Genomic DNA, 25,682 nt, shown 5'->3' on the forward strand with positions numbered 1-25,682 from the left:
CCTCTAGAATGATTTCTAGAATTCTGCATATCTAGACATATAACCATTTCAGTACTGTAATTCTACAAAGAGATGTTCAAATTACATTGAGGTTTAAATATTAGTCATTGTTTTCCAAACCAGTTGTCACAACTCCAGCACTTCAAGATAAAGGGGAGAACTGACATGAAATGGATGATTCTGGTTTGCCAATGAAATTCAGGAACCAAGTAAGAACAGATCAATTTTTTGAGCTATGGCTATTATCTGCCACTCAGGAGACAATTAGAGTGAGCTCGATGGGCACAGTAAGTAGGCCGCTGCAAACATTTAGGAACCCTCTTTCACCACCTGCCTTATTAATAGCTAGTAGCCCCAGTTCTTCAGGATTTTATCATGGGCCTTCTCCTTTCTCTCCTAAGGAATCTCATCTACTTCAAAGGCCTTAATTTCCAATTATATTATAATTACTTCCCAAGTCTCTACCTTTATCCCAAATTGGCATATGACTTTAAACTGGAACTCTCAGTATCAGCTTATAATCAATAACATAAATTCATCACTTTCCAAACTGAAATTATATCCTCCCATGAAATGTTTTTTCCTGCTTTACTAATTAGTTAATATTATCAAGTCACCTGATCAGCAGAGCCAAAAATCTAAGAGACATCTTTCTTCTCCTCAATACTTGCTTTCCATGTAGTCACCTATTCCTGTCCTCCAAGCTTGTTGCTATGGCCTTAGTCCAAGCCCTTCTGTCTGGCTACCTGGTCCGCCAGCCTCAGCCCTCTTCTACTCTGAGCTAGTGAGTCTCTTGGAATGCCTACTGCTACTCAGCCCACTCCTCCCCATTCCCTTAGGGTACTGCTCCTTATGCTTCAGATGTCCTCCAAGTCTAAATGTGAGCACGCATGGGTGCGCGCGTGCAAACACACACACACACACACAACTTTTGTTAACTTGGTTTCTCCTGAAGATTTTTCTATAAGGGAAAAATATAGTAACTATGGAAACCAAAACAGACAGTTTACTTGATTGTTCTATTGTATATTAAGAGCAGACATCCTGGCATATTGATTCTTCTTCAGTGAGTTTGCTTAGTGTGTCTTTTCCTCCAGACCTATCAACTCAGAGTATACTGAGAAAACTTCAGTTTCTAGATGTGAACAATTTAATAGGAGACCTCACTGTTCTGTGAAACTTTTCCCGAGCAGAAACTACTTCTTTTGACAATGAAAACAATCCAAAACTTCCTTGTTAAATTCATGACTTTACTGTAGAATATAACAAGTGAAACTAGCACTATAGAAGTTTTCTAAAATCAGTTTATGTTAAACAATTGATAATAAAGACACAAGAACCTTCTGTGTTTCAAATGAAAAATGCATGATAGAGAAATGTATTTTCAATTCTGTTCCAAATTCAGTCTTTTCTAATAATAATAGCTAACACTCACAGAGCACTTACTATGTGCTAGGTACTGGAATAAATGCTTTATGCACATGATCCTTTTTAATTCTCACAACAACCCCAAGATGTGATTATTATTATTGTCATCATTTTATAGATAAGAAAACTAAAGCTTAGAGGTTAATTAACTTGCCCAAGCTAGGAAGAGCCCAGAATCAAACCCACGACTATGTTTTTCCAAAGCTGGGACCTCCAACCTCTCTCTGGGCTCTACTAGCAAGAGACTAGGAGTGTGAAGGACAGTGAGTGTATGTGGTTTGAGAAATTCTACATCTCCACTCCACTTCGTAAAAACACATATTGATTAATGAATAAAGAAAAACAACAAGCCTCCAAATTTCTTTTTCAGTCTCCAATTTTTTCTTAAGTGCTTTATAATTTATTTTTAGAAATAAGTCATCTGATATCAAAGTTGGCTGTATTAACAATGAAGCAGAATGATCTGTGTTATGTATATCATATGCCATAAAACTCCAAATCTGAGTTTGATTTTGTCTTTTTTTAAAAAGATTTTATTTATTTATTTGAAAGAGAGAGTGCTCACACAGGAGCAGGGGGGAGGGGAGGAAGGAGAGGGAGAAGCAGACTCCCTGGTGAGCAGGGAGCTGGATGCAGGATTTGATCCCAGGATTCTAGGATCATGACCTGAGCTACCCAGGCTTTAAAAAAAAAAAAGGGCTGTTTTACAGTATCAAGAAAATAATGCAGATGTATTACCATAAATTGGGAATAATTCTGTTATGTGTTCAGAGCTGCTAAAATTAGTGCAATATAGACCAAAATAAATCCTTATTCCAATAAATTAAGTCCACCTGTATCTTAATATCTTACAAATGCCAGGTATTCAATACTTATTGAATGAATGAATCAACCTCTAGTCAAGTTACATCCTTGTAATCTATAGTAGGGAGAAAAATGAAACTACATTAGAAACCTAAGACTGTCAGAGTATTTGAAAATTGACGGGTTTCTTAGCCCAATTTATAAAAATCTATATAGGCTTCTTAAGAGTTTCTATAAGAGATGTTAGTTATGGGCAGGGCTATATCAATTAAGCCCACCAGTTACAAGGAAGTTGCAAACATTCCCTAGAGATGGGTTTGACACACTGGCAAAACCCACAAAATATTTAATAGCAACCCCCCCCCAGGTTTCTTATTTTAAAAACGTTGGTAGTAAGATATTTTCCCCCTAAAGTTAAAACACAGAATGAGAAAAGTCCAACTGCATGGGAGGGGGAAAAAAAGTCCTTAGATAGGACAGACTGAAAAGAATCTAATGACTCAGGGTCATTACTATGACTAGCCATCACTGCATTATAACATAGTGACTACAGCTATAACCTCCAGGATTATAAATTCTTAAAGAGCACTTTCTTCCTACAATAAATGGTGTGAAATGCTAATTTTTTGGAGATTTTAAGTCTACTTCTCATTTTGTTCTGCCCCCTTACCGGGAGGCTATCAACCATCACACTTTGCTGTTGCAGTGTGCCTCTCTGCTTTCCAACCTGCTGTTGGCTGAGAAACCAGATAACCAGGTTATCAGAGAACCCAGAAGATGTCTGCATGAGACTGAACCCTAGGACCTGCTTTTCTGCCCTTGACTGGTTCTACAAGTACCTCTTTCTTTCATCTCTCCAGCACTAGGGATTTAGTTGGCTTGCTTCTCTTCCTTTAGCAATTTTGTCAAGTGCTTTTCTCACCTGTTCTTTTTTCTCTTCCGTAGGCTGGCTATGAGAATACACTCTGTCCCTTCTTTACTGTCTCCTAAGAAAAGTATAGGTTCTTCTCTCTTTTGTGAGAATTTTAATGTTAATTGCTATAGAGAAATACAGAGTGGATTACAAACATGGGAAAAATGGTTTAGGAAATCGTAAAATTTTTCATTATGATTTACTCCTTAATCAGTATTTACTGACTCCTCATCTTGGGTGTTACCAGAAGACTATGTGCTCACTTTCTTTCTTGCTACAACACTATAAGCTCTTTAAATGAAGGTATTTTATTTTTGTATGCCCCAAAGCTAAAAGCAACGGGTGCATAGTAGGCTCGCAATACATGCCTAACTATAAGCTTAAAGATGAAAAATGTCAATAAACTGAATTACAGAAGTAATTTAATGAACAAAACTGACTACTAATACATTTCAGTCCAACATCAATTAAATGAATTGCCTTGAAAAATTAAGCAAAGATTGAACATTTGAAAGAAAACACTTATTTGCTTTATGAAAAACTATGAGTTGGCTGTTAAAAGGGTGCTTTATCATTTTTATAGCAATAACACAGTACCCACTTTTCTTGTAAAAACTAAAAAGAACTAGTTTTCAGTGTCATAGGAAGGCTAAATCGGAATCTTTGGCTTGTTGCTTAGTTTTATCATGTTTTCCACTAGCAGCATTTGTAGCTGTTTATGGATGCATTTAAAATAAGCCCCACATCCATTTAAGAAACAAAACAGATGAACATAGGGAAAGGGAAGGAAAAATAAAATAAGATAAAAAAAGAGACAGAGAGGCAAACTTAAGAGACTTTTTTTTTTGTTTGTTTTCATTTATTTATTTGACAGAGAGAGAGCACAAGCTCGCTTATGAGTTCCTGAGGGGGCGTGGCAGGCAGAGGGAGTGGGAGAAGCAGGCTCCCCACAGAGCAGGGGGAGACTGATGTGGGACTTGATCCCAGGACCCCAAGATCTTGACCCAAACCGAAGGCAGTCGCTTAACCAACTGAGCCACCCAGGTGCCTCAAGAGACTCTTAACTATAGAGAACAAACTGAGGGTTGTTGGAGGGGAGGTGGGTGGGGGGATGGGCTAAATGGGTGATAGGCATTAAGGAGGGCACTTGTTGGGATGAGCACTGGGTGTTATATGTTAAGTGATGAATCACTAAATTCTACTCCTGCAACCAATACTACATTATATGTTAACTAACTTGAATTTAAACAAAAACTTGGAAAAAAAATTAAGTGACAAAATAAAGCTAATAAAAAATAGCCCCACATCAAATGAAAATGATCAAATATCTTCTTAAAAACCTCACAACTGCTAAGTCTCCTCTGTAGTCTTCTTAATTTGTGACTAAAAATAAAACAAAGGAAAAGAGAGTGATTTAGCTTAGTACTAGCTAAAGAGATAAAAGTATTTGAAAAAAAAATTTTAAGTTGTTAGATTATGTGCTTTAGGAACAGTAGTACCATCTCGGAGACATTTTAGTTGGTTTCTAGTCTCCTCCTCTTCCTTTCTTCCTTCAGACAGAGAATGCTCTTTCTTAACCAACAAGTTTCCCTTTGTTTTGATTTATACCACTGGCCTGAATAACCTCAAAGTACCACACACAACATGCCTATGACTCAAAGCAGTAAGAATAGAAGCAGAGCTTTGGCACTTGGACCCCGAACATGTGTTTACTTTACTTAAGCGATGAATTTTTGAGAAGTTCATTTTCTAAGCTGACATGCATTTTAAATATAAAGAAGTAGTTAAGTTCTCCTGGAAAGGTCACAAAACCATGGGAAATGGGGCTGCTGTAAATTCAGTCATCACCTGTGGGCCTCACACCATAGGCATGCCCTCCATTACCCTCTTAAATGTTCTTTTCTGAGATGAGATGTCTTTTATACTCATCTCTGAACCCCCATCTGTTCTCCATCTCTCTTACTTTTATTCCTCACACCAATAAATCCACATAATCTATAGCTAGCTTTTTCTCCAAACTCTGAGAATTAAGTATAAGCATAACCTCAATCATGTACTTGCACACTCGTTAATGTGAGCGTAAATTAGCAATCCTCTTAGAAGAACTGGGTGGCTGGAAGACAGAAGGGGGAGAGAAACTTATTTTTCATCATACACCTTTCAATTTGTCTACCATATGTATATGTCCACCCAGTGAAAAAACAATGAAATATATGTTACTTAAGTCTCTACTCCTGACTTCTCTAAACTTTGCTCTACCAGTTATCCCTATCCACTAGCCACACCCTCCTCCTTGGCCTATTATAATGCTCAAAATCTTCCACTTGATTAAAAACAGATAAAATTAAAATTTAAAAATCTCCCTTCCTCAAAACTCTGGGTTCCCCTCTAGCTACTGCCTTCTGTCTTCAGTCAAGCTTCTTCAGAGTATTTACTTTCCCTTTTCCTCATCTTTTATTCATACCTCAATCCTACTACAATCTGAGTTTTCCTGAAACCGCCTTCCCTTCAGTCACCAAGAGGCCCTGCTAACCAATCCAATGGTACTTTCTTAGTTGTTATTTTAAGTATCTCTGGTTCAATACTGTTGACTACTCCCTACTTCAATTTTCCTATGGCTCTCCTGAAGCCTACATCTTACAATGAATGCACTTTCTCAAATCCCTTCATTGGATCACCCAGCTCCATTCCCTTGATCCTTAAATGTTGATATTTCCTAAAGTTCCAACCGTGACTGTGTTCTTTATTACTGCTGTTTTTCATTTACCTTTGTGTAAACCAACCACTACCACAGATTAAACTACCTCTTTACTGTTAATAACTCCCAATCTGGCTCTTCGGACCAGACTTCTTCTGATATCCAAATTTCTCACAGGCTGACTGTAATTCTTGAACTGATCCACTGAACCATAGATACCTCCTTTCTTTCACCTTCCACATCCAATCCATTACCAATCCTGTATAGTCTAATACCTCAAATTTACCCATTTCTCTTCATCCCCTCTTCTATCATCCTAATTCTACCCATCATTACCTATTAGTCTACAAACCAACCTCTTAACAGGCCTCCATGCTCAATTTCTTGGTTTCTCTCTTCTCTGTAAGACAAGAAAAATGTTTTAAAAGCTAAACTCCTTAAAAAACAAAAACAAAAAACCTAGAATAAAATCCACACATCTGGTGTAGTCTAGCCCCTGACTACTTCTCTTTCTTCATCTTGCACCACTCTCCTTGCTCAGACTCAGCCAAAGAGACACAGCCTTGTATCAGGCTTTTTTACTTCCTCATCACACTCTCTCCTATCTCTGGATCTTTGTAATTGTTCACTGTACCTGGAATATTCTTCCCTCTTGTTCTTTATATGGTAACTACTTCTCACCCTTCTAATCTCAGCTGAAAAATTATCCTCAGGGAGAAGTTACTAGTCCACCTGATCCAAAGTAGCCTCCCCTGCCATCTTTATTTTCTAACTCAGCATCTAAATTGTTTCTTTCACAACATATATTACAACTTACTTCCAGGAAGGAAGGGGAAGTGCCTACCTTCTCCCTTTCTTCTTCCTTGCTGATCAGAATGAGAGTATAATGGCAGGAGCTTAAGCAACTCATTACATATTTGTTGTTAAATGAACTATTAACTGAACTGGTGGGTGAATTCTTTCACCATTAATGCATATATCAACTCTACTGTAACACAAAATAGTGTAATGCTCTTAAATTAGACCCTATTTTATTTGAGCTATTCCTTCTTTATTGTCAGAAAGCTTTCTTTCTTTTTTTTTTTTTTTAAAAGATTTTATTTTATTTATTTGACAGAGAGAGAGAGACAGCTAGAGAGGGAACACAAGCAGGCGGAGTGGGAGAGGGAGAAGCAGGCTCCTGGCCAAGCAGGGAGCCCGATGCGGGGCTCGATCCCAGGACCCTGGGATCATGACCTGAGCCGAAGGCAGACGCTTAACGACTGAGCCACCCAGGCGCCCCATGTCAGAAAGCTTTCTAAAGAGAAAAAACTTGAACTTTGGCAAAACTGACAGAGGTATATGGATAAGCTTCAAAGACCTCAATGATCTTTACAACATGAATTAGTTAACACCTCTATACCATGAGTATGCTCATTTTCTAGCACAAATAAATCATAATATAGTGTGGTTAAACCGGATATCCACAAGGTTATGTGAGTCAGTAGTATAGCTAGGAACATTACATATTAAGAAGCCTGTTACATAAGAAATGTCAATAAAATTACCTGAGCTAACAACTGGTCAATCAGCTGCTTATTGGACAGTTTTCAATAAATGCCTCTTGAATTAAACTGAAAGACTGAAAAGAGATTTAAAAAAAAAGTATACAACAGCATACAACAGTATACAACAGTATACAATCTGCCCTAAGGGAGGTTAAAGATCTAAGAAATTTAAGATCTATTAGGGAGAGCTGTAATGAGTTCTATGATCTAGATTAAACCTAAGATCTAATGGTCTAGGATATCAAAGAGAAGATAACACCACCAGATAATAAATATTTAATGAGTATTAAATTATACAGTCAGGTGGAGGGAAAGCTCTTTTCTAGCTGAAGTGGTCTGGTTTCATATAGGAGTAAGATTTAAGTGGGTTCCTCAAGGATGGAAAGATTTGGATAGTGAGAAGAGGCGTATCCAGTAGGTAAAGGACAAAGAAAAAAAAGAAGCCCCAGAGCCAACAGCAGACAGAGCCAGTTTGGCAGCAGTATACAGACCAATTTAAGTGGGAATTATTACTGGGAAAGTACTTGGAGCTTTGAATTTGACAAGTTCAGATTAAGAAGTCTGAACTTGATCCCACAGGAAACAAGTTTCTAAATGGAAAGTGACATCTGAGGGGCACCTGGCTAACTCAGTCGGGAGAGCATGCAACTCTTAATCTCAGGGCTGTAGTTCGAGTCCCACATTAGGTGCTTCTACTCTAAGCAGTGGAGATTACTTAAAAATAAAATCTTTTTTTAAAAAGTGACATTTGAGAAATAAAACTGGAGTCAGAATATAGGATAAATTTCAACAATGGAAAGATTAGAGACAAAAATAATTTAAAATTTTTATCACATTATGCCTGGATCATTGTAACAAAGGCATAAAAGAGTTGAATGGAAACAATAAGAGGGATCTGTGAGACAGTGAAGATAGGATTTGTTAACTTACAAGTTGGTACTAGATGAGCTTTATCCTCTCCTAAAAGATAATTACATCTGGCATATACCTCAATCATTTGACTTCAAACTTCACAATTTTTGTTGCCCCTCAATCCCTAAGACCTCTCTTTCCCAGACATTTGTTTCCCCATGACCCCCAAACTAGATTCTCCAACCACACAATATATCCCAGCCAAAACAAAGGATTGTATTTACTAGCTCCTTAAAAACACCAGGAAATTCCCAATCCTATAACTTTGTCATGTGATTTCTTCTACCTTTAATATCTCTCCCTCCTTCTACATATTCGAAGTGTAGCCATTCTTCACATCCCCGTTCAAATGCCACTTTTTCCCAATGCTAGATTTCCCAGAAGCCCCAACTTGAAGTAAGATTACTTCCCAATACTCTCCACTTTTCTCTAAGACATTTTTTAACCATGTAATTATTCCTTATCTCCTCTGATAAACTATATACTCACTACAGCATACATATTCAATTTATTTTTGTATTACTTCCTCCTCCTTTCATAGGTAGTTGAAGATCTTGATAAATAATATATGGCAACATGTAGTATAATGGCTAGGAGCACAGACTCTGAAGACAGACTGCTTGAGTTTGAATCTAACACTGCCATTAGCTATGCGACCATGGGCAAGTTACTTAACCTCTCTGTGCTTCGATATCTTTATGTATAAAATGGAAATAGTAATAGTAGATATTTCATAAGGTTGTCAAAGGACTTGGCTTAGAACGGTGTAAGCACCATAAAAGTGTCTATTAGTGGGAAAATACTGAATATTCTGTGATAGTTGAGTAAAGCTTTATTTATTCATGCAAAGCAAAATGTCAAAAGTAAAGCCAGTTTCTAGGTACTAAGAGGTACATACAAATTCTTCCTAAATCCTCCATGTTTGCCCTAAGGGTTAGCTGCGCCCTTTAAAATCTCCCTTATGTTAACAATAGTTCTGTTTTAGTTTGACATTTCAATATTCTGAGAAAATATTTAGTACAGCTTCCACCTAATTTTCTTGCTTCCCGTCTTATCCCCTTTAATCCATCCTCCACAAAGGTCAGAGTAGTCTTTCTAAAATCAATATTCAATGTTTTTCCTCTGCTAGAAACCCTCTCCATGCCATCCCCTTTAGGATAAAGTTCAGCTCCTTAGCATTTCATACAAAATTGTCCTAATATGGCCCCAGCCTAATCTCCAGCTTCATCTCTCAACGCTTCTTACCATGAAACCTAATCACCTGGCACACCTCAAAGGCTTTTTGTATGTCATTCCTTTTGCTAGAACATCCCTGAATTAGTTTGCTAGGACTGCCATAACAAAATAGCATAGATGCCATAACAAAATACCACAGACTGAGTAGCTTAAATGAGAGAAATGTATTTCCTCACAGTTCTGGAGGCTAGAAATCAAATCTCAAAGTGTTGGCAGGCTTGGTTTCTCCTGAGGCTTGCAGATGCCCACCTTCTCAATGTGTTCTCACATATTTTTTTTCCTCTGTGCACACATCCTTGGTGTCTCTTTTTCTTTCTAAAGTTCTTTTTATAAGGACACAAGTCAGAATGAATTATGACCCACCCTAAATGCCCCATTTAAGTCGATCACCTCCTCAAAGGCCCCATCTCCAAATACAGTCACACTCTGAAGTTACAGGGGTTAGGACTTTAACACACAAATTTTGGTGGGGCAAAATTCAGCCCCAAACAATCCCTTTTCCTCTTCTTTGCCCAGGCTAATTCCCATATGTTTTTCTAAGACTGGACCAAGCCTTCTCACCCCACAGGCAGAGTTCACTACCCTTTCTCTCTGTTTCTATAGAACCTCTGCTGCATTCTGTATACTGCTATCCTATTAATACACTATAACAATTGTGTCTTTCCCTCTTCAGACTGTGTTTCTTAAAAGCAGGGGCTAAATCCCTAGCACTTAGCACAGTCTCTGGCCCATCAAAGGTATTTAATAAAGATTTGATTATTAAGGGAAAGTAGAAGAAAGAAGAAGGGCTTTGAAGAAAGGCAAGAGTGGGTTCAAATTTTGGTTCAACCATTTACTTATCTTGTAGCTTTGGGTAGTCACCAAATGCTGAACTTATGTTCTATTTAAGGTAGTTGTACTGATAAATGATCTAATTATAATAAAAACACCCAGTTGTGGGGTTGGTTCACAGTAGGTGCTCAGTAAATGCTAAAGATTCTGAGCTTGCCTGGGTTTGACACCCAGTTCCACCACTTAGTAGATGAATGATAGAAGATGAATGACCTTGGGTATGTTAACTTACCCTCTGCTTCATTTGCCTATCTACAAAAACACCTCGTAGTGCTATTGTGAGGATAATATAGGTAAAACGTTAAGATAGGTATCTAACACATAGTAAGTATTACATAAATGTTTCCTATTACTACATGAACACTGCAGGTCTGAGCAAATATGACTGGAAGCCATGAATAATTTAGTCCCTTTATTTACTAAGTCATTTTAAATGTATTACCTTAATGCCTCAGATTTCTTAATAACTAAACAAGATGGTAACTAAAGAGGTTCAAAAACTTACAGATAATAATAATCATGAAATAATATATTACTATCTGTCTCATTCCTTATATTGGTGTTTAACATATTTTGGATATTGATGTAAAATTTTTAAGAAACTGGTTTTTCTACTCTTTGTGACTACTGATGTTAACCATGATTTCCAGTTTCCAGTGGAAAAATAATACTCTTTGGCTCATATTTTCAATTGTAGAATCAATAAACCTTTGAACTAGAAAGGACCTTTGAGATGAAAATCCAATCCTATCATGCCTTACACAAGTAAACTGTGGTGGATTTGGAATGGGCTTTGGGGTCGAAATGAGCAGCTCTGTGGGGTACAGGAATGGCAAGCAGAGAGAACACTTTGTTCAAAAGTACTAAAGCAGGGGTTCAGAACTTCTTCTAGATATTCAAGGTGTATAAGGAACCAGTATTAGGAAATAATGCTGGAAAATAGTTTTGAATCATCCAAACTTTAAGGTAATTTCTGATGTAGGTACAACTTACCTGACCTGTAACTTTGACGCAAGGCAGATCTAGGTTTGAATCTCCACTTGTAACGTAAGCAAACCCTATGAGCCTCAAATTAGCACAACAGGGTTATTATAGTGATTGAGTGAACGTATATAGAGCTCATGACTGGTGTGCCTGGCTGATTAAAAGTACAGCTGACTTGAACATGCGTTTGAACTGTAAGGGTCCACTTATACACAGATTTTTTTCGATGCAGTAAGAAATGTAATATCTTTTCCTTATAATTTTCTTAACTTTTTCTTTTTTCTAGCTTACTTTATTTTAAGAATACAGAATGTAATACGTATAACACAAAATATGTTAGTCAACTGTTTATGTTATCAATAAGGCTTCTGGTCAAACAGGCTATTAGTAAAGTTTCTAGAGTGTCAAAAATTATATACGGATTTTCAGCTGTACAGGAGGGTTGGTGCCCCTAACCCCCTGTTGTTCAAGGGTCAAATGTACTCAAATGTTTGTTCTTTCTTATAACTCCTTCAACATATGAATAAAAATCTGTAAAGTAACAAAACACTGTCTTTTATACATGAGATTGCTGAATGTTTGAGACTTTGTTGAACATTAATTTTAAAAACAGAAAGCTGGAAAAGCTGCTGAGATGATAAAGTGTCTTCATCCCTGCCCTTTCCCACCACCAAATGTCCTTCACAGTTTGTTCTGAAGTGTCACGTCAACGCTATTAACATGCTATTTGGAGATCACTGTAACTCAGACTTCCAATTCTACAGCAAAGATATGAAGGTCAGGACAAATTTTCCTGAAATATATTTTTTAAAAAACTGGAAGAGTACATGTCATTTTATTTCTATGGTCTATTCTAGCTTGATGAATTTCCAGTGAAAAGTTACTGCTTCGGGATTTTCTCTTTCTTTCTTTTCTGGCTCAGAAATTGCAGCAATGAGCTGAGTTCACCGTTATTATTATGACCCAGAACTCTTTTAAGTGTTTGGGAGATTATCTTTACGCTGGTACTAAAAAGGACATCTGCCAACATCTATTATTTACGCTTGAAACTAAAGTTAACCGTTTCTTTTAAAGCATATTTGGTATCTGGCTCAAAATCAATCGCAAGAAAAGCCCAATTCAGCATAGAAAGAGCTCTTTGCAATATCCTCTCCTTTCGCTGACATCACACATGGTGGCCGAGGCTAAAGGTTTAACGTCCAGACACGAAAGCCGCTCATCGCTCAAGGATGGGGTTCCAGGTGGATGCTCTCCGGCAGAGAATGAGATACTGCCAATCCTCAGAGGCGCAGCTGGGATGAACCCGCAGACCAGAGCCCAGCGCCTATCACTTCGCACCCACACTTGGGAAACAAACCACTTCCCACCGCGGGGCGGGGACCGGACGAAGACCCGGGCCTGCGATACCCAGCCTCCGGCTCTGATGTCCGCGCGTGACCTCCGAGGACCGGGAAGAGCTCGGGGCGGGGAGGCTCCTCCGCTTTCAGGAGAAGTTGGCAAGGGCAAATTCGAGTCACGCGCGGGAATGTTACTCACTGGCATGGCTCGACGTCCTCCGTCCTCCGCCCGCGCTCCCTCAGGGAATAGAATCTAAAGCGGTGTCAGCCTGAGAGCTGCAGCCGAAGCGGCCGCCGCTGCCAGTAACCGCCCGGGCGTGGCAGGGACGGGCGGGCGACTTCACAGCATCATCACTTGGCGACTTCGGTTTTGCAGCGAGGCCGGCTCTCTAGCAGCCCCACACATTGGAGAAGAGCGAAGACCCACTCTCCCAGCAGCCTCTACGGCGCCAGCGCGCGACCTGCCGGGAATTGTGGTTTCCTGTCCGCCCGCCCCCTCACCCTTCGGAGCTGTTGCGCGTTTGTCCCGCCCCCAAGCTAGAAGGCCCCGCCCCCTAGCAGCCTGGCCCTGGGGCGGGAGGCGGGGCCGCGACCCTGGGGCGAATGCACTCCGGGCGGACTGCCTGGGGCTGGGGCAGAGTTCCAGGCCCACAGCCCCAGTCCGGGTCGCTCCGCCTTGCTGCGCCCCGCGGCCCGCGCTGGGAGCGGGTCTTGTGCGCTCGAGGTGCCCCACGGCGGGCTGGGCTCCCGGGGCCCATAGGCCCCGCGCCGCTGGCCGCCTGAGGAGAGTCGCTGGTCGTGGTCGCCGCCAGGGTAATGAGGGGAGGCCGGGGAGGGGAAGGGGGAGGGCTGGGTCGGGGACCTGAGGGAGCGCGGCTTGTACCGCGCACGCCCCGGGAAGCCCGAGGCTAGAACTCGCCCCCCTGCCTCGAACCCAAGCCCGGGCAGCCGGCGGAGCGGTGGCTGGAGTCAGCGTGGCGTGGCTAGGCGAGCGGCCCCTAAGTCCCCGGCCGCCCCGTGGCGGAGGCACCTGCGTTCGGTGTAGGCGGTGCTTGCCAGGTGCGCGGGGCGCGAGCTGCCCGAAGTGCTCTCTTCCCCCACCTCTCACCTTTGGCAGCGCTCCCGAGCCTGGAGGAGTTTCCAAACAGAAGACACCCTCTGGCCGAGGTTCTGTGTACCCCCTTCGGCGAGTTCGCTGTCGCGATCCCCCAAAGCAGGACTCGGAAAGAACCTCTTACACAATTAAATGCTCCAGCTTCGTTTTGTTCTCAGTATTTAAATTCAGCGTTGTGTTTTTTCCTCGTGGCTTTGTTGTGTCGAATACCTTTTTCCTCAGAACTTGGTCAGGATTTTGTGACACAGCGTCTGCCTAGCACAGAGTCCGTCTGGCGCACAGTAGGCACTCAGGAAATATTTTTTGAAAGCATGAGTCACGATACTAAGTTTGGAAAATCTTACGGAGTTGTGCGTCGCTATAATTTTTAAAGATTTTATGGCTTCTCAAGATCTCTGAAAATTATAGTAATTTTAAGGCTCAGCAGAGTTAAGTTTTTTTTTGCATTCCCTCTAACAATAGCCTCTGTTGGATGCCTAAATTAACTCAAAATCCGAGTTCTGTAAATAAATGCGCCCTATGATTTTCACAGAAATTGTTAACCTTTGATATTAAAGCCTTTGGACGAACCATTCTATAATGGAGCAAATTTAAATTATTTATAAAGCTATACCCTAATTAGCTTGTTAGACACAAATGCAAGGGACCACACTGATGTAATATATTTAAAACTATAGGTCTGAAGTATGATTTCTTTAAGAAGGATTTGTATCCGTATCTAGAGAAAGAGCATGCAGGAGAAAATTATGACCGCGAATCTATCCCTCCCACCCCACCACCCTCTTGACCAGGTGCAGCTGCTGCCTTGACCTCAAAATGTCTTGTAAAATCATCTCTTAATCGTCTGGCATATCTAAAGCAGAAATCTGTGGGATTAAATCACCCCCGTGGGACAACTCCTTTACTAGCAATTCTCATAAATCGGTCAGTTTCTTCTGAGTTTTTCTGAAATATAGATAATGTAATGGAATTTAAAGTCTTTTGTTGTTACTTAACTTACTGATACGGAGTGGAAAAAGAAAGAAACAAAATCCTGATAACCAGAAAACTGAGTTAATCACGACATCCCTAATCCTTCTGTCTGTGGGAATGTAAACTGCCTTGTCTGCCCTGATCATCAGTGAGTGTCCTCAGTGCCTGACCATGGTAGCCATTCATTAAACACACGTGGAATGAATACTTGGCTGCTTCAGATTAACAGTGTAATGACTTTCTACAGGTGTATGGTTTCTTCATTTATTTAGACGTTTCCTTAGAGTTGATTGGGGAGGTGAGAATTTTACTGGATCAAAAGGTATGAGTATTTTCATGGTCATTGAAACATTGCCAACTTGCTTTCCAAATGAGCCTTACCATTTTGAGCTGCCACTGGTAATATTTGAGTGTACCTTTCAGAGCATCCACTCAAGTTCTTATATTGGTACAGTGTTTGGTAGTTATGAGCCCTTTCAGATGAAGTATCTCATTTGATCTCAATCACCCTGGAAGGTGGGCAGAGCAAGTATTGCTTTCCCCCTTTTGTAATACAGCAAATGACACTGCACTGCCTTAAATTGATGACAATGAATGGCAGGTGACAAAATAATCATACCCTTTCAGGTTTTTCTTCCTCCTGTTCTCTACTTCTGGTTTGTAGTGAATATCCTGAATAAATTCATATCTTTCCTTAGCAGTAAAATTGGATACTGCTCTATAATATCTATTGTTTACACAATCTTCCTTTTCTCTTTCATTTTGCTTAGATATTTATCTTGATTAAACTTGGGGATCTCATTAAAATAACAAACCACAATTAAGAAGAAAGAGATGATATTGGTTAGGTGTAACAAAACACCCAACACTAGAAAGTTTAGAACATTGCCACTCTTTCTGTTAGGAAAAATCTGGAAAGTTTTGGTGGTGCCTTTGTAGTTCCTTGAATCTGAAGAAGTTGCTATTTTAAACTTCTGAATCTGTTGCAGCGTCTTCATAAACTATTGAGATTAATACTCTACTGGTGAAAGTGGACAGGAATTATTTGTATAATCCTCATATCTTTCATACTTGTCAAATTCTAGGAAGAATAGAATTGAGAACTAAGAATCATAAGGTAAAAAATATTCAGCCTAAAAATATTATTTTTATGTGGAACTGAAAAGAAATTTCTTTTTTTTAAAAACACATGACAAGGGGCGCCTGGGTGGCTCAGTTGGTTAAAAACACATGACAAGGAGGGGCACCTAGGTGGCTCAGTGGGTTAAGCGTCTGCCTTCTGCTCAGGTCATGATCCTGGGATCAAGCCCAAGTCTGGCTCCCTGCTGGGGGTGGGGTGGGGTGTCTGCTTCCCCCTCTCCCTCTGCCCCTCCCCCAAGTCGTGCATGCTTGCTCTATCTCAAATAAATAAAATCTTAAAAAACAACATATGGCAACAAGAAAATGTTATTCCTAGTGTGTTACTAATCCAGATTCTTTCCCAAATTTGCTAGTCATGGACCCCAAATGATTTAATAGGTAATTAATCCAATCAGGAAGCTTTGGAACCTTCAACATTTACTTATAACTGGAATCATTGGAAATTATTGGGGCATATTTGTAAGTGGGTCCAACATTGATTTTCTATACTGCTTTCACATTTGCTTAAGTTTCTTTAAAAATACAGAAAAGATAGGGAAGGAGAGATGCAGGTATATTGGCCTTTGGAAATACTCAGAATCTTCCTTCAACTTAACTCTGCCTTTCTGTTGTGACGTCAGATCCCAAATTGTGTTCTGTAAACAGAAATGCTCTGTAAAGACACTTTTCAGAAATGTCTGTAGTCCTTGCATCAAAGGATAACTGCCTAAATATCATAAGGGTTTATAGCAACTAGTTCAGGGAACTTTTATTTAAATCTAAATTATTTTGCTTTTGTTTTTTATAATAGGATATTTCTTCATCTTGAAGATAAAGGAAAATCTTTTTTGGAGTAGATGGATTTTTGACACTTTCTGTGAACTAAAACGATTCAATGTCTCTCTTGGTAAGTTTGTATTAACATTTAATTTCGGGGCACCTGGGTGTCACAGTCTGTTAAACCTCTGACTCCTGGTTTCGGCTCAGGTCATAATCTCAGGGTCGTGAGATCGAGCCACAGGTCAGGCTCCATGCTCTGCGAGGAGTTGGCTTGGGATTCTCTCCGCCCTCCCTCTCTCCCTGTGCACTCTGTCTCTCTCTCTCAATCTCTCTCAAATAAGTAAGGGGCGCCCGGGTGGCTCAGTTGGTTAAGTGTCTGCCTTCAGGTCAGGTTATGATCTCAGGGTCCTGGGATCGAGTCCCACATCGGGCTCCCTGCTCAGTGGGGTGTCTGCTTCTCCCTCTCATTCTCCCTCTGTGCTCTCTCTCTCTTTCTCAAATAAATAAATGAAATATATAAAATGAAATAACATAAATAAATCTGTAAAAAAAAAAAAAGCATAGGTCTAATTTTGTGCCATCAGAGTAGTTAGATGTTAGTGCAGAGCCATAATTAAAGGCATATTCTGATGGGATATTGTTATGCTGAGATGTTATTTTGACCTGAATGGCTTCTGGTCTTAAGAAATGAGTTAAATTCTCATTGAGTTTTTGTTGCTTTAAAAAAAGAGCTTCTCCTTTACTTTTCTGATATATTCATTATTCTTTTCCTTTGTCCCATACCCACTTGTTTTCATACATTTACTGTACTTATATATGCCTCTCCCATCTAGTTAGCTATGCCTCATCCTTAAATCTTTCAAAAATCCCTTTTACAAATTTCCATTAGACCAAAGGCAAGCAAAATAATATTAAAAATAAGCCTCTTAACAAGACAAAAAATATTTGGATCAACGTATAATATATGTATAGATTCTAACTTGTTTTTTGTTTATATTAGATCCATGGTATCTAGATTGAGAACCAGAAATCATATGGTAAAAAATATTCAACCTACAGAAAATATTATTTAGATTAAGTAGTTTCAGGTCTTTCATCATGTCTTGTATAGAACATAATACAATATCTGACTTTATTAAAGTAGTGATCTTTTAAAAAGTGATGGGTGCATTTGTATGATGATTTGCAGTTTATAAATACTTTCATATCTTATATCTCTTCCAGTCTTCAAAATTATAAGTGATCGCAGGGCAGGTGGTTTAATCCTTATTTTGAGTTTGGCCCAAGATGGCAAAGAATTGCCAGGGCTCAAACTCATATCTGCCAATCCACTCCATCATTTGCCAAGTCTGAGAGGCAGAACTATGAAGTGAGGAAATACAGAATGCATTTGTTGGATTTATTGTATGATTTGTTTGGTATATGGAAAATACTGAATGCATTCACTTTATTTTTAAAGTAAAGCTTTTCTACTTAAAAGGGGAGCTTTGGGGGCACCTGGCTGGCTCAGTCAGTAGAGCATGTGACTCTTAATCTCAGGGTTGTAAGTTCAAGCCCCATGTCAGGTGTAGACATTACATAAAAATAAAACCTTAAAAAAAAAAAGGTGGGTAGCTTTATTTATCTATCTGGAAAGTTGTTATGAAATACCTCATTTTCTAACGCAGAGATGAACAAACATTTTCTATAAAGGGTCAGATAGTATTTGTGTGCTCTGTGGTCCCTGTAACAAATCACTCTTCTGTTGTGTGTGAAAGCAGTCGTAGACAATATGTAAACGAATAAAAATGAATGTGTTAGTGTTCAAGTAAAACCTTATTCACTAAAACAGGTGGTGGGTCAGACTGACTAGTGGACCGTATAGTTTGTGGACCCCTGTTCTAAAGCATTACTTAAGATTAACAATTTTACATCAGTTTGTAAATTGGATGAGATGTAAAAGGGCATTTGACAGATGAAGATCCTAAGATTTAGAGGGCTGTGTGGATTCCCAGAGCTTCTGAATTTTGGAAAAAGAATATCTTATTTATTCTATTATTCTATAATTATTGGTTTTGTGAAAAATAATAGAATTTAATAATGGGTGAAATAAGTTTATTCAGTTTGCTAATAATTTTACTTTTAAATATATTCTTCCTGTAATGATGAAAGATTTGGAATTCTTTGAATATTTTCTTAAATGAGATATTTGTACAACTGAGATAAAGTTGATGTTTATACTTATGAAGGATTCCTCCCCATTCAAGTTTTACCCTCTATTGGAGAGTTAAGAAATGGTGTGTTCAAAGAGCAGCATAAGTAAAATATTTTCCTTTAGATTCTCTTTTAGGTATAACTGCTTTTCATTTGGCTATTATGGTAGTGGATTTAAAAAAATACATTAAAAATATTTTGGGGCAGCTTCTGGATGGTTTGAAATCATTTGTGCTGCCTAAAAGACCTTAATGTGTGCATTTTTCATAAGCTATTATTCACCAGCATCTAATTGATTCAATGTGGATATAAAAAATGTTTTGAAGGATAAGCTATGAGTGTTTTATGATTTTTATAACTTGGGCAGCTAATGAACATGCCAACATTTTTTAGGAGAGGTCAGCAAAAACATTTTGCCTTATAACATTGGCTGGTTTTAGCTGTCTTCACATTAGTGATCACTTTCTTGAACTGTGAAAATTCTATATAAAGATAATGAAATGGAAGTCTACCATATTATTTTATAAAGTGTTTTCTTTATTTCTATAAACCAAAAACATGGATCAATACTCTTATTTTGAGAATAAGTTAGGGTCACTATAAGTTTTTAAAAAAGATTGATTTATTTATTTGAGAGGGAGAGAGTGTGTGTGTGTGTGTGCACAGGGGGGAGGGGCAGAGGGAGAGAGAGCCCTAAGCAGACTGTGAGCTGAATGTGGAACCCGTTGCAGGGCTCAGTCCCATAGACGCTGAGACCACAACCTGAGCCGAAACCTGAGTCGGATGCTCAATGACTGCACCACCCTGGCATCTCTAAAAATATGCCCAATATGTCTTAAATTAACTTTTCTTCCATCAAAAAAAAAAAAAAGTTATGGACATTTTTTAGAAAGACTTTTTTATGTGTTTGAATATATTTTGATAACTGTATTAGAGGTCCCCCCAAGACCACCTCCAGGTTTGATGATTTGCTAGGACTTGCAAAACTTAGTCATGTAGTCATAACTAAGATTTCTCATAGCCAAAGAACACAAAGCAAAATCAGCAAGGGAAAAGGGTATATGGAGTAAAGTTCAGAGGAAAGCAGATTCAAACTTCCAAGAATCCTCTCCGAGTGGAGTCACATAGGATGTGCTTAATTCTCCCAGGGTAATGACAACATGCGTAAATGTTGCCTACCAATGAAGCTCATTAGAGACTCATTCTCAGGCTTTTTTATGGGGATTGGTCATGTAGGTACCTTCTGCTAGCAGGTAACAAATTTCAGACTTCCAGGAAAAAAGCAGTAATTCAGCAGAAACTATATTGTTTACACAATTTAGCCACATGATCTGTTCTTATCAGGAAGGGTGAGAACCCTCCCCAAATCCAAGTTCCCAGATACCAGCCAAGAGTCAACTTTGCAAGCAAGCCTTTTCTAAGCGTAGCAGTTTTAGGCCTGCTATGTTAACTCTTCTGTACAATACCATTGTATAGAATGATTCAGAGTAAATGTTACAAAATATAGGTAAATATCAAATACAATATGTAAGTGACCTAACTGATGGTTATTTTCAACCACCATGAGGAACAGTAATAAGTATCTTCAAAAACTTTTCAGTGTCCATTTTATTCACTTTAGACAAACCATTAGAAACTTTGCAAAGGAAATGATTCTATAGCTATCATGACATTGTTAGCTTCTGTTCTTCAGGGGCGAGTTTTACATAAGACGGGAGATTTAGATCAAATTATTGTGATAAGATTGATAAGGTATACAAACTGCAGGAATTCATCTTAAAATAATCAGTAATTTACGTTGAAAAAATGACAGATTAGAAATTCTGGCATTATTTTAAATGAAAGGAAGTGTGATTACTTTTAAGTGACTACAAAGTGTTAGGTAGATATGGGTGAGCTTATCTTGAAGACTCATTTGATATTAGTACTTTACTGTTCATACACAAGTAAATGTTCATGAGATGCTTCAAAAAATTTATTACAAAAATCTCTTTCATACAATTTGTTTATACTTTCGACACACCTTTTCTTCCTAAGTAGAATGAGGTCAGCTTTACCCCACATGATAAATCACATGGCGGTATTACATTTCTTTATTGGCAATATGTGGTAATAGGACCATGGGTTAAAATGCAGGAAAATGTAAATTGTGATAATGGAACTAAGTCTCCTACCTTTTTTTTTTTTTTTAAGATTGTATTTATTTGAGAGAGAGAGGGAGAGGGAGAAGCAGATTCCCCACTGAGCAGGAGACATGGGGCTCGATCCAGGACCCTGGGATCATGAGCTGAGCCAAAGGCAGATGCTTAATCAACTGAGCCACCCAGGCATCCCAAGTCTCCTACTTTTAATTTGCTTTCCAGTTGAAGTAAGATGTTTATCACCTTAAGAAACAAAATTGGTTCCAGATACACTCATTGTGTAGTTTAATGTGGATAAACATGGTTCCTACATTTAAGAAACAGAGAATCTGAGGATTAAAATAAAATTGATTATAATGAGTACAGCAGAATAATCTATAGCTAAATATTCAAAACAAAACTGCAAAGATGATGAAAGGGTTGAAAATTAACACCAGCAGTGAAAATGAATTGATATTATGACTTCCAGAGGATAGGATAAGGATCAGAGATAGCACCAAGTAAATTCTACCAGATATGAAATTTGTCTTCTTCATACCCAGCTGCTTCTCCCTTCTCTCCCATACTGAGAACCTGCATGCTATGAATCCTGGCAATTCCAGGGTTCTGCAGGCTGCCCTTTCTCTGTTCCTCACCACAGTCACCAGACCTTTGTATCCACATCCTTACCTTGTGACTTATTTTTTAACTTAATGCATTTCTGAATTCCCAGGATTGTTTCTGCACTTCACGAACACAAGTTGAATCACTCAGACCTGAAAAACAGTCTGAAACCAGTATCCATCAACACTTGGTAAGAAAATGGTTAAGTACAGTTAATATTCCTCCTTTGCTTTCTGTAGTATCATAGTATAGAATGTAATTCCTGGTTCTTCCATATCTCTTTTTCTTTACAGTATCTTTTACTGTTTCTTTTTCCTCTACTTCTGTTATTCTCCAGAAGTCTACAGTTGACCTCTTCTGCCTAAATAGGCTCCCCCTAGGTTTCAGTTGCTCAAATTTCAGACTGTCCTGTAGCTACCTCAGGTTTTCCTTCAGGGCATGAGGGGACTCTGGCATCAAGCAGGACTGGTGATTCTCAGATTTTTACCTATAACCCCACACTCTTTCCTGAGCACTGGAAGTGTCTATAGAATGCCTCCAGTTAGACTTTTCAAAGGCATTTCTATGCAGTTTGAGTAAAACCTTAATCTCTCAAACTTCTCTGACCCCTTGTATTTTTTTCTTTGGCTAATGAAAACTCATCTACTAAGTCACCCTAACTAGAAACTTTGAAGTTATCCTAACAGTTGCCTCTACCCCCCACATCTAGTTATACACCAAGTCTTTTGTCTCTGTCTCTGAAATGCCATTGAGTGCATACCCTCCTTCACCTCATCACTGCTACTACCCAGATCTCATCATTTCTTGCCTGGACAATTGCAGGTAGACACATTGCCTCTAGTTTCCTAGGTAAACGTCCTCTCACACTCAGATCAGAATTCAACCCTGTTACCAGTACAGGCCTGTTTGTGTTACTTTCCAGCTTTAAAACTTTCTTTGGTTTCCTGCAGCCTATGGGATTAAAGCTGAAACTTCTTAGCATAGTATAAGGACTCTTACTGGTGTAGAATAGGTCTAATTTTTGAGTTTCATTTCTTGCTACTGAGTCTTAGCATATACTCTTTTTTTCTGATTGAAATACCCTTTTTCTGCCTCCCAAATCCTTCCTCATTTGTGAAGAGTTGGCTCAAATATTGCATATCTGAAGCTTTTCGTCTTGTATTTTTTGTTCCATTATGGTCCTACAAATCTTAGACATTCCCAGAAAATGGTATTTATTATATTATTTCACAATGATTGATATACGTGTCTCTCTAACTATAACATGATTCCCATAAAATAGGCATCCTGCCTTTTTCATCTGTATTTCCCCTGGGCAATGCCTGATATATTGAAAAACAGGCTTGGGAATAAATATTTCTCTGGGGTCCTCCCTTCCTTAATCCTTACTTTATTCTTCAATTCTTACTACAAAACAGAACCTGCCTTGCAAATGCCTTGTTTCCTACAAAATAAGGTAATCCCAGTTGTTCCTGTTTATAAGTTTATCTTGATCCTCTATTCAGTTGTCTTCATTTTTCTCATTTTACTTTTTACTCACTAATATTCTAAAGTCTTTTAGTCTTCTGCCCTTTTGTGTAATAGAATATATTATCCAATCCTAGTTTTCATTCAAGTATTACCCTTCAGATTGAGGTAAAGTGTCTGCTGTTGTCTCCTTGCTATTGCCAAGAGAGAGGTCTTAAACTTCAGGAAACTTCCACACGTGCTGCTGTCTGTGTGTGTGTTTTTCTGTTTTGTTTTGTTTGGCCTTGTGCTAAAATATACATAAAATTTACCATCTTAGCCATTTTTAAGTGTACAGTTCAGTGATATCAAATACATTCATAAGTGTTATGCAGCTGTTACCACCATCCATCTCTGTAACTCTTCTCATCTTGTAAAACTGAAACTGTGTATCCCTTAAACAATAACTCCCCATTCTCCCTCCCTCCCTAGCCTCTGTCAACCACCATTCTACTTTCTATGATTTTTGACTACTCTAAGTACCTCATATAAGTGGAATCATACTGTATTTGTCTTTTTTGTGACTGAGTTATATTTCATTTAATGTTCAGGTCCATTTGTGTTGTAGCATTTTGCAGAATTTCCTTTTTTTAAAGATTTTATTAGAGAGAGAGAGAGTGCACACGTGTGGGTAGGGGCAGAGGGAGAGGGAGAAGCAGACTCCCCGCTGAGCGGGGACCCCCCCCCCCCAACATGGGGCTGCATCCCAGGACCCTGGGATCATGACCTGAGCTGAAGGCAGATGCTTAACCGACTGAGCCACCCAGGCGCTCCACAGAATTTCCTTATTTTTTAAGGCTGAAAATGTTCCATTATATGTATATACCACATTTTGCTTCTCCATTCATCTGTTGATGGACACTTGGGTTGCTTTCACTTTGTGGCTATTGTGAATAATGCTGCTATGAACATAGGTGTGCAAATATCTCAAGACCTGATTTCATTTCTTTGGGTATACCCAGAAGTGGAATTACTGCATCATATGGTAATGATATTTTAATTTGGGGGGAAACCACCATACTGTTTTCTACACTGGCTATACCATTTTGTATTCCCACCAGTAGTGCACAAGAATTCCAGTTTCTCTACATCCTAGCCAACACCTCTCTATTTTCTGTTTTTTGATAGCAGCCAACCTAATGGGTGTAAGGTGATATTGTAATTTTGATTTACATTTCCCTAATGACTAGTGATGTTGGGCATCTTTTCATGTGCTTATTGGACACTGTATGTCTTCTGTGGAGAAATGTCTATTCAAGTCCTTTGCCCTTTTTTAAATTGGGTTGTTTGCTTTTTTTGTTGTTGAGTTTTAAGAGTTCTGTATATTTTCTGGATATTAACACCTTACCAGATATTTACAGATGTTTTCTCCCATTCTATGGGTTGCCTTTTAACTTTGTTGATAGTATTTTTTGATGCACAAAATTTAAAAATTTACATGAAGTCTACTTTGTTTTTCTTTTGTTTCTTATACTTCTGCTGTCATATCCAAGAAATCCTCTCTAAATCCAACGTCATAAAGCTTTTGTCCTATTTTTTCTTCTAAGAGTTTTATTGTTTTAGGTATTAAATTTAGGCCCTTGATACATTTTGAGTTAATTTTTGTATATGGTGTTTGATAAGAGTCCAACTTCATTCTTTTGCATGTGGATATACACTTTTCCTAGCACCATTTGCTGAATATACTGTCCTTGCTTTATTGAATGATCTTTTTTTTTTTTTTTTTTTTTTAAAGATTTTATTTATTTGGAGAGAGACACAGTGGGAGAGGGAACACAAGCAGGGCGAGTAGGAGAGGGAGAAGCGGGCTTCCTGCTGAGCAGGGAGCCTGATGCGGGGCTCGATCCTAGGACTCTGGGATCATGACCTGAGCCGAAGGCAGATGCTTAACGACTGAGCCACCTAGGTGCCCTTATTGAATGGTCTTGACACCCTTGTCAAATGCCATTTGACCATATATGTGATAGTTTATTTCTGGGCTCTCTGTTCTCTTCCATTGGTCTATATTTCTGTCTTTATTTTGGTGCCATGTTGTTTGATTACCGTTGCTTTGTAATAGGTTTCAAAATCAGGAAGAGTGAGTCCTCCAATTTTGTTCTTTTTCAAGATTAATTGAATTACTCAATGTCCTTTGAGCTTTTAACAATATTAAGTCTTCCAATCAATGAACATGAAATGTGTCTCCATTTATTTATGTCTTCCTAAATTTCTGTTAGCAATGTTTTATAGTTTTCATTGTACAACTCTTTCACTTCCTTGGTTAGTTTAATTTCTAAGTATTTTATTGATGTTTTAATGATTACTTTTGCAGATTATTCATTAAGCAGGTCTTCTGAATTTTTAGGGCTAATAAAAAGTTTAACAGGAACAAGGAGTGTGCCATGAATTTTTTTAAATTCCAGTATATTTAAAATAAAGTGTTATATTAGTTTCAGGTGTACAGTGTAGTGATTCAGCAATTCTATACATTACTCAGTGTTCATCATGATAAGTGTGCTTCTAATCCCCTTTACATATTTCACCCGTCCCCACCCCCTACCCACTACCCCTCTGGTAAACACCAA

The 25,682-nt window shown here is 38.7% G+C and overlaps 2 protein-coding genes across 4 annotated transcripts in view; one reads left to right on the forward strand and one right to left on the reverse strand.

The window, feature by feature from the left end:
• The window catches only part of TRAK2 (trafficking kinesin protein 2), a 66,745-nt gene extending 53,622 nt beyond the window's left edge, over positions 1-13,123 (reverse strand). The window contains exons 1-2 of one of the 2 annotated variants that reach the window (XM_078071191.1): positions 12,890-13,123; positions 6,200-6,243 (exon numbers count right to left, since the gene is read on the reverse strand). The gene's annotated coding sequence lies outside the window, so the exon portion shown is untranslated. The remainder of the gene's footprint in view (positions 1-6,199; positions 6,244-12,889) is intronic. The other variant, XM_036098597.2, reaches the window with a different exon arrangement.
• A 155-nt stretch (positions 13,124-13,278) lies between these two features.
• Positions 13,279-25,682, forward strand: part of STRADB (STE20 related adaptor beta) — a 43,285-nt gene continuing 30,881 nt past the window's right edge. Inside the window, exons 1-4 of one of the 2 annotated variants that reach the window (XM_078071193.1) lie at positions 13,279-13,503; positions 14,596-14,728; positions 16,707-16,802; positions 21,722-21,802. In XM_078071193.1, the coding sequence (XP_077927319.1) occupies positions 16,791-16,802; positions 21,722-21,802 (93 nt within the window). In that variant the 5' untranslated portion in view covers positions 13,279-13,503; positions 14,596-14,728; positions 16,707-16,790. The remainder of the gene's footprint in view (positions 13,504-14,595; positions 14,729-16,706; positions 16,803-21,721; positions 21,803-25,682) is intronic. The other variant, XM_036098607.2, reaches the window with a different exon arrangement.

Source organism: Halichoerus grypus, chromosome 4 (genome assembly GCF_964656455.1).
Source record: "Halichoerus grypus chromosome 4, mHalGry1.hap1.1, whole genome shotgun sequence".
In the NCBI taxonomy this organism is placed as follows: Eukaryota; Metazoa; Chordata; class Mammalia; order Carnivora; family Phocidae; genus Halichoerus; species Halichoerus grypus.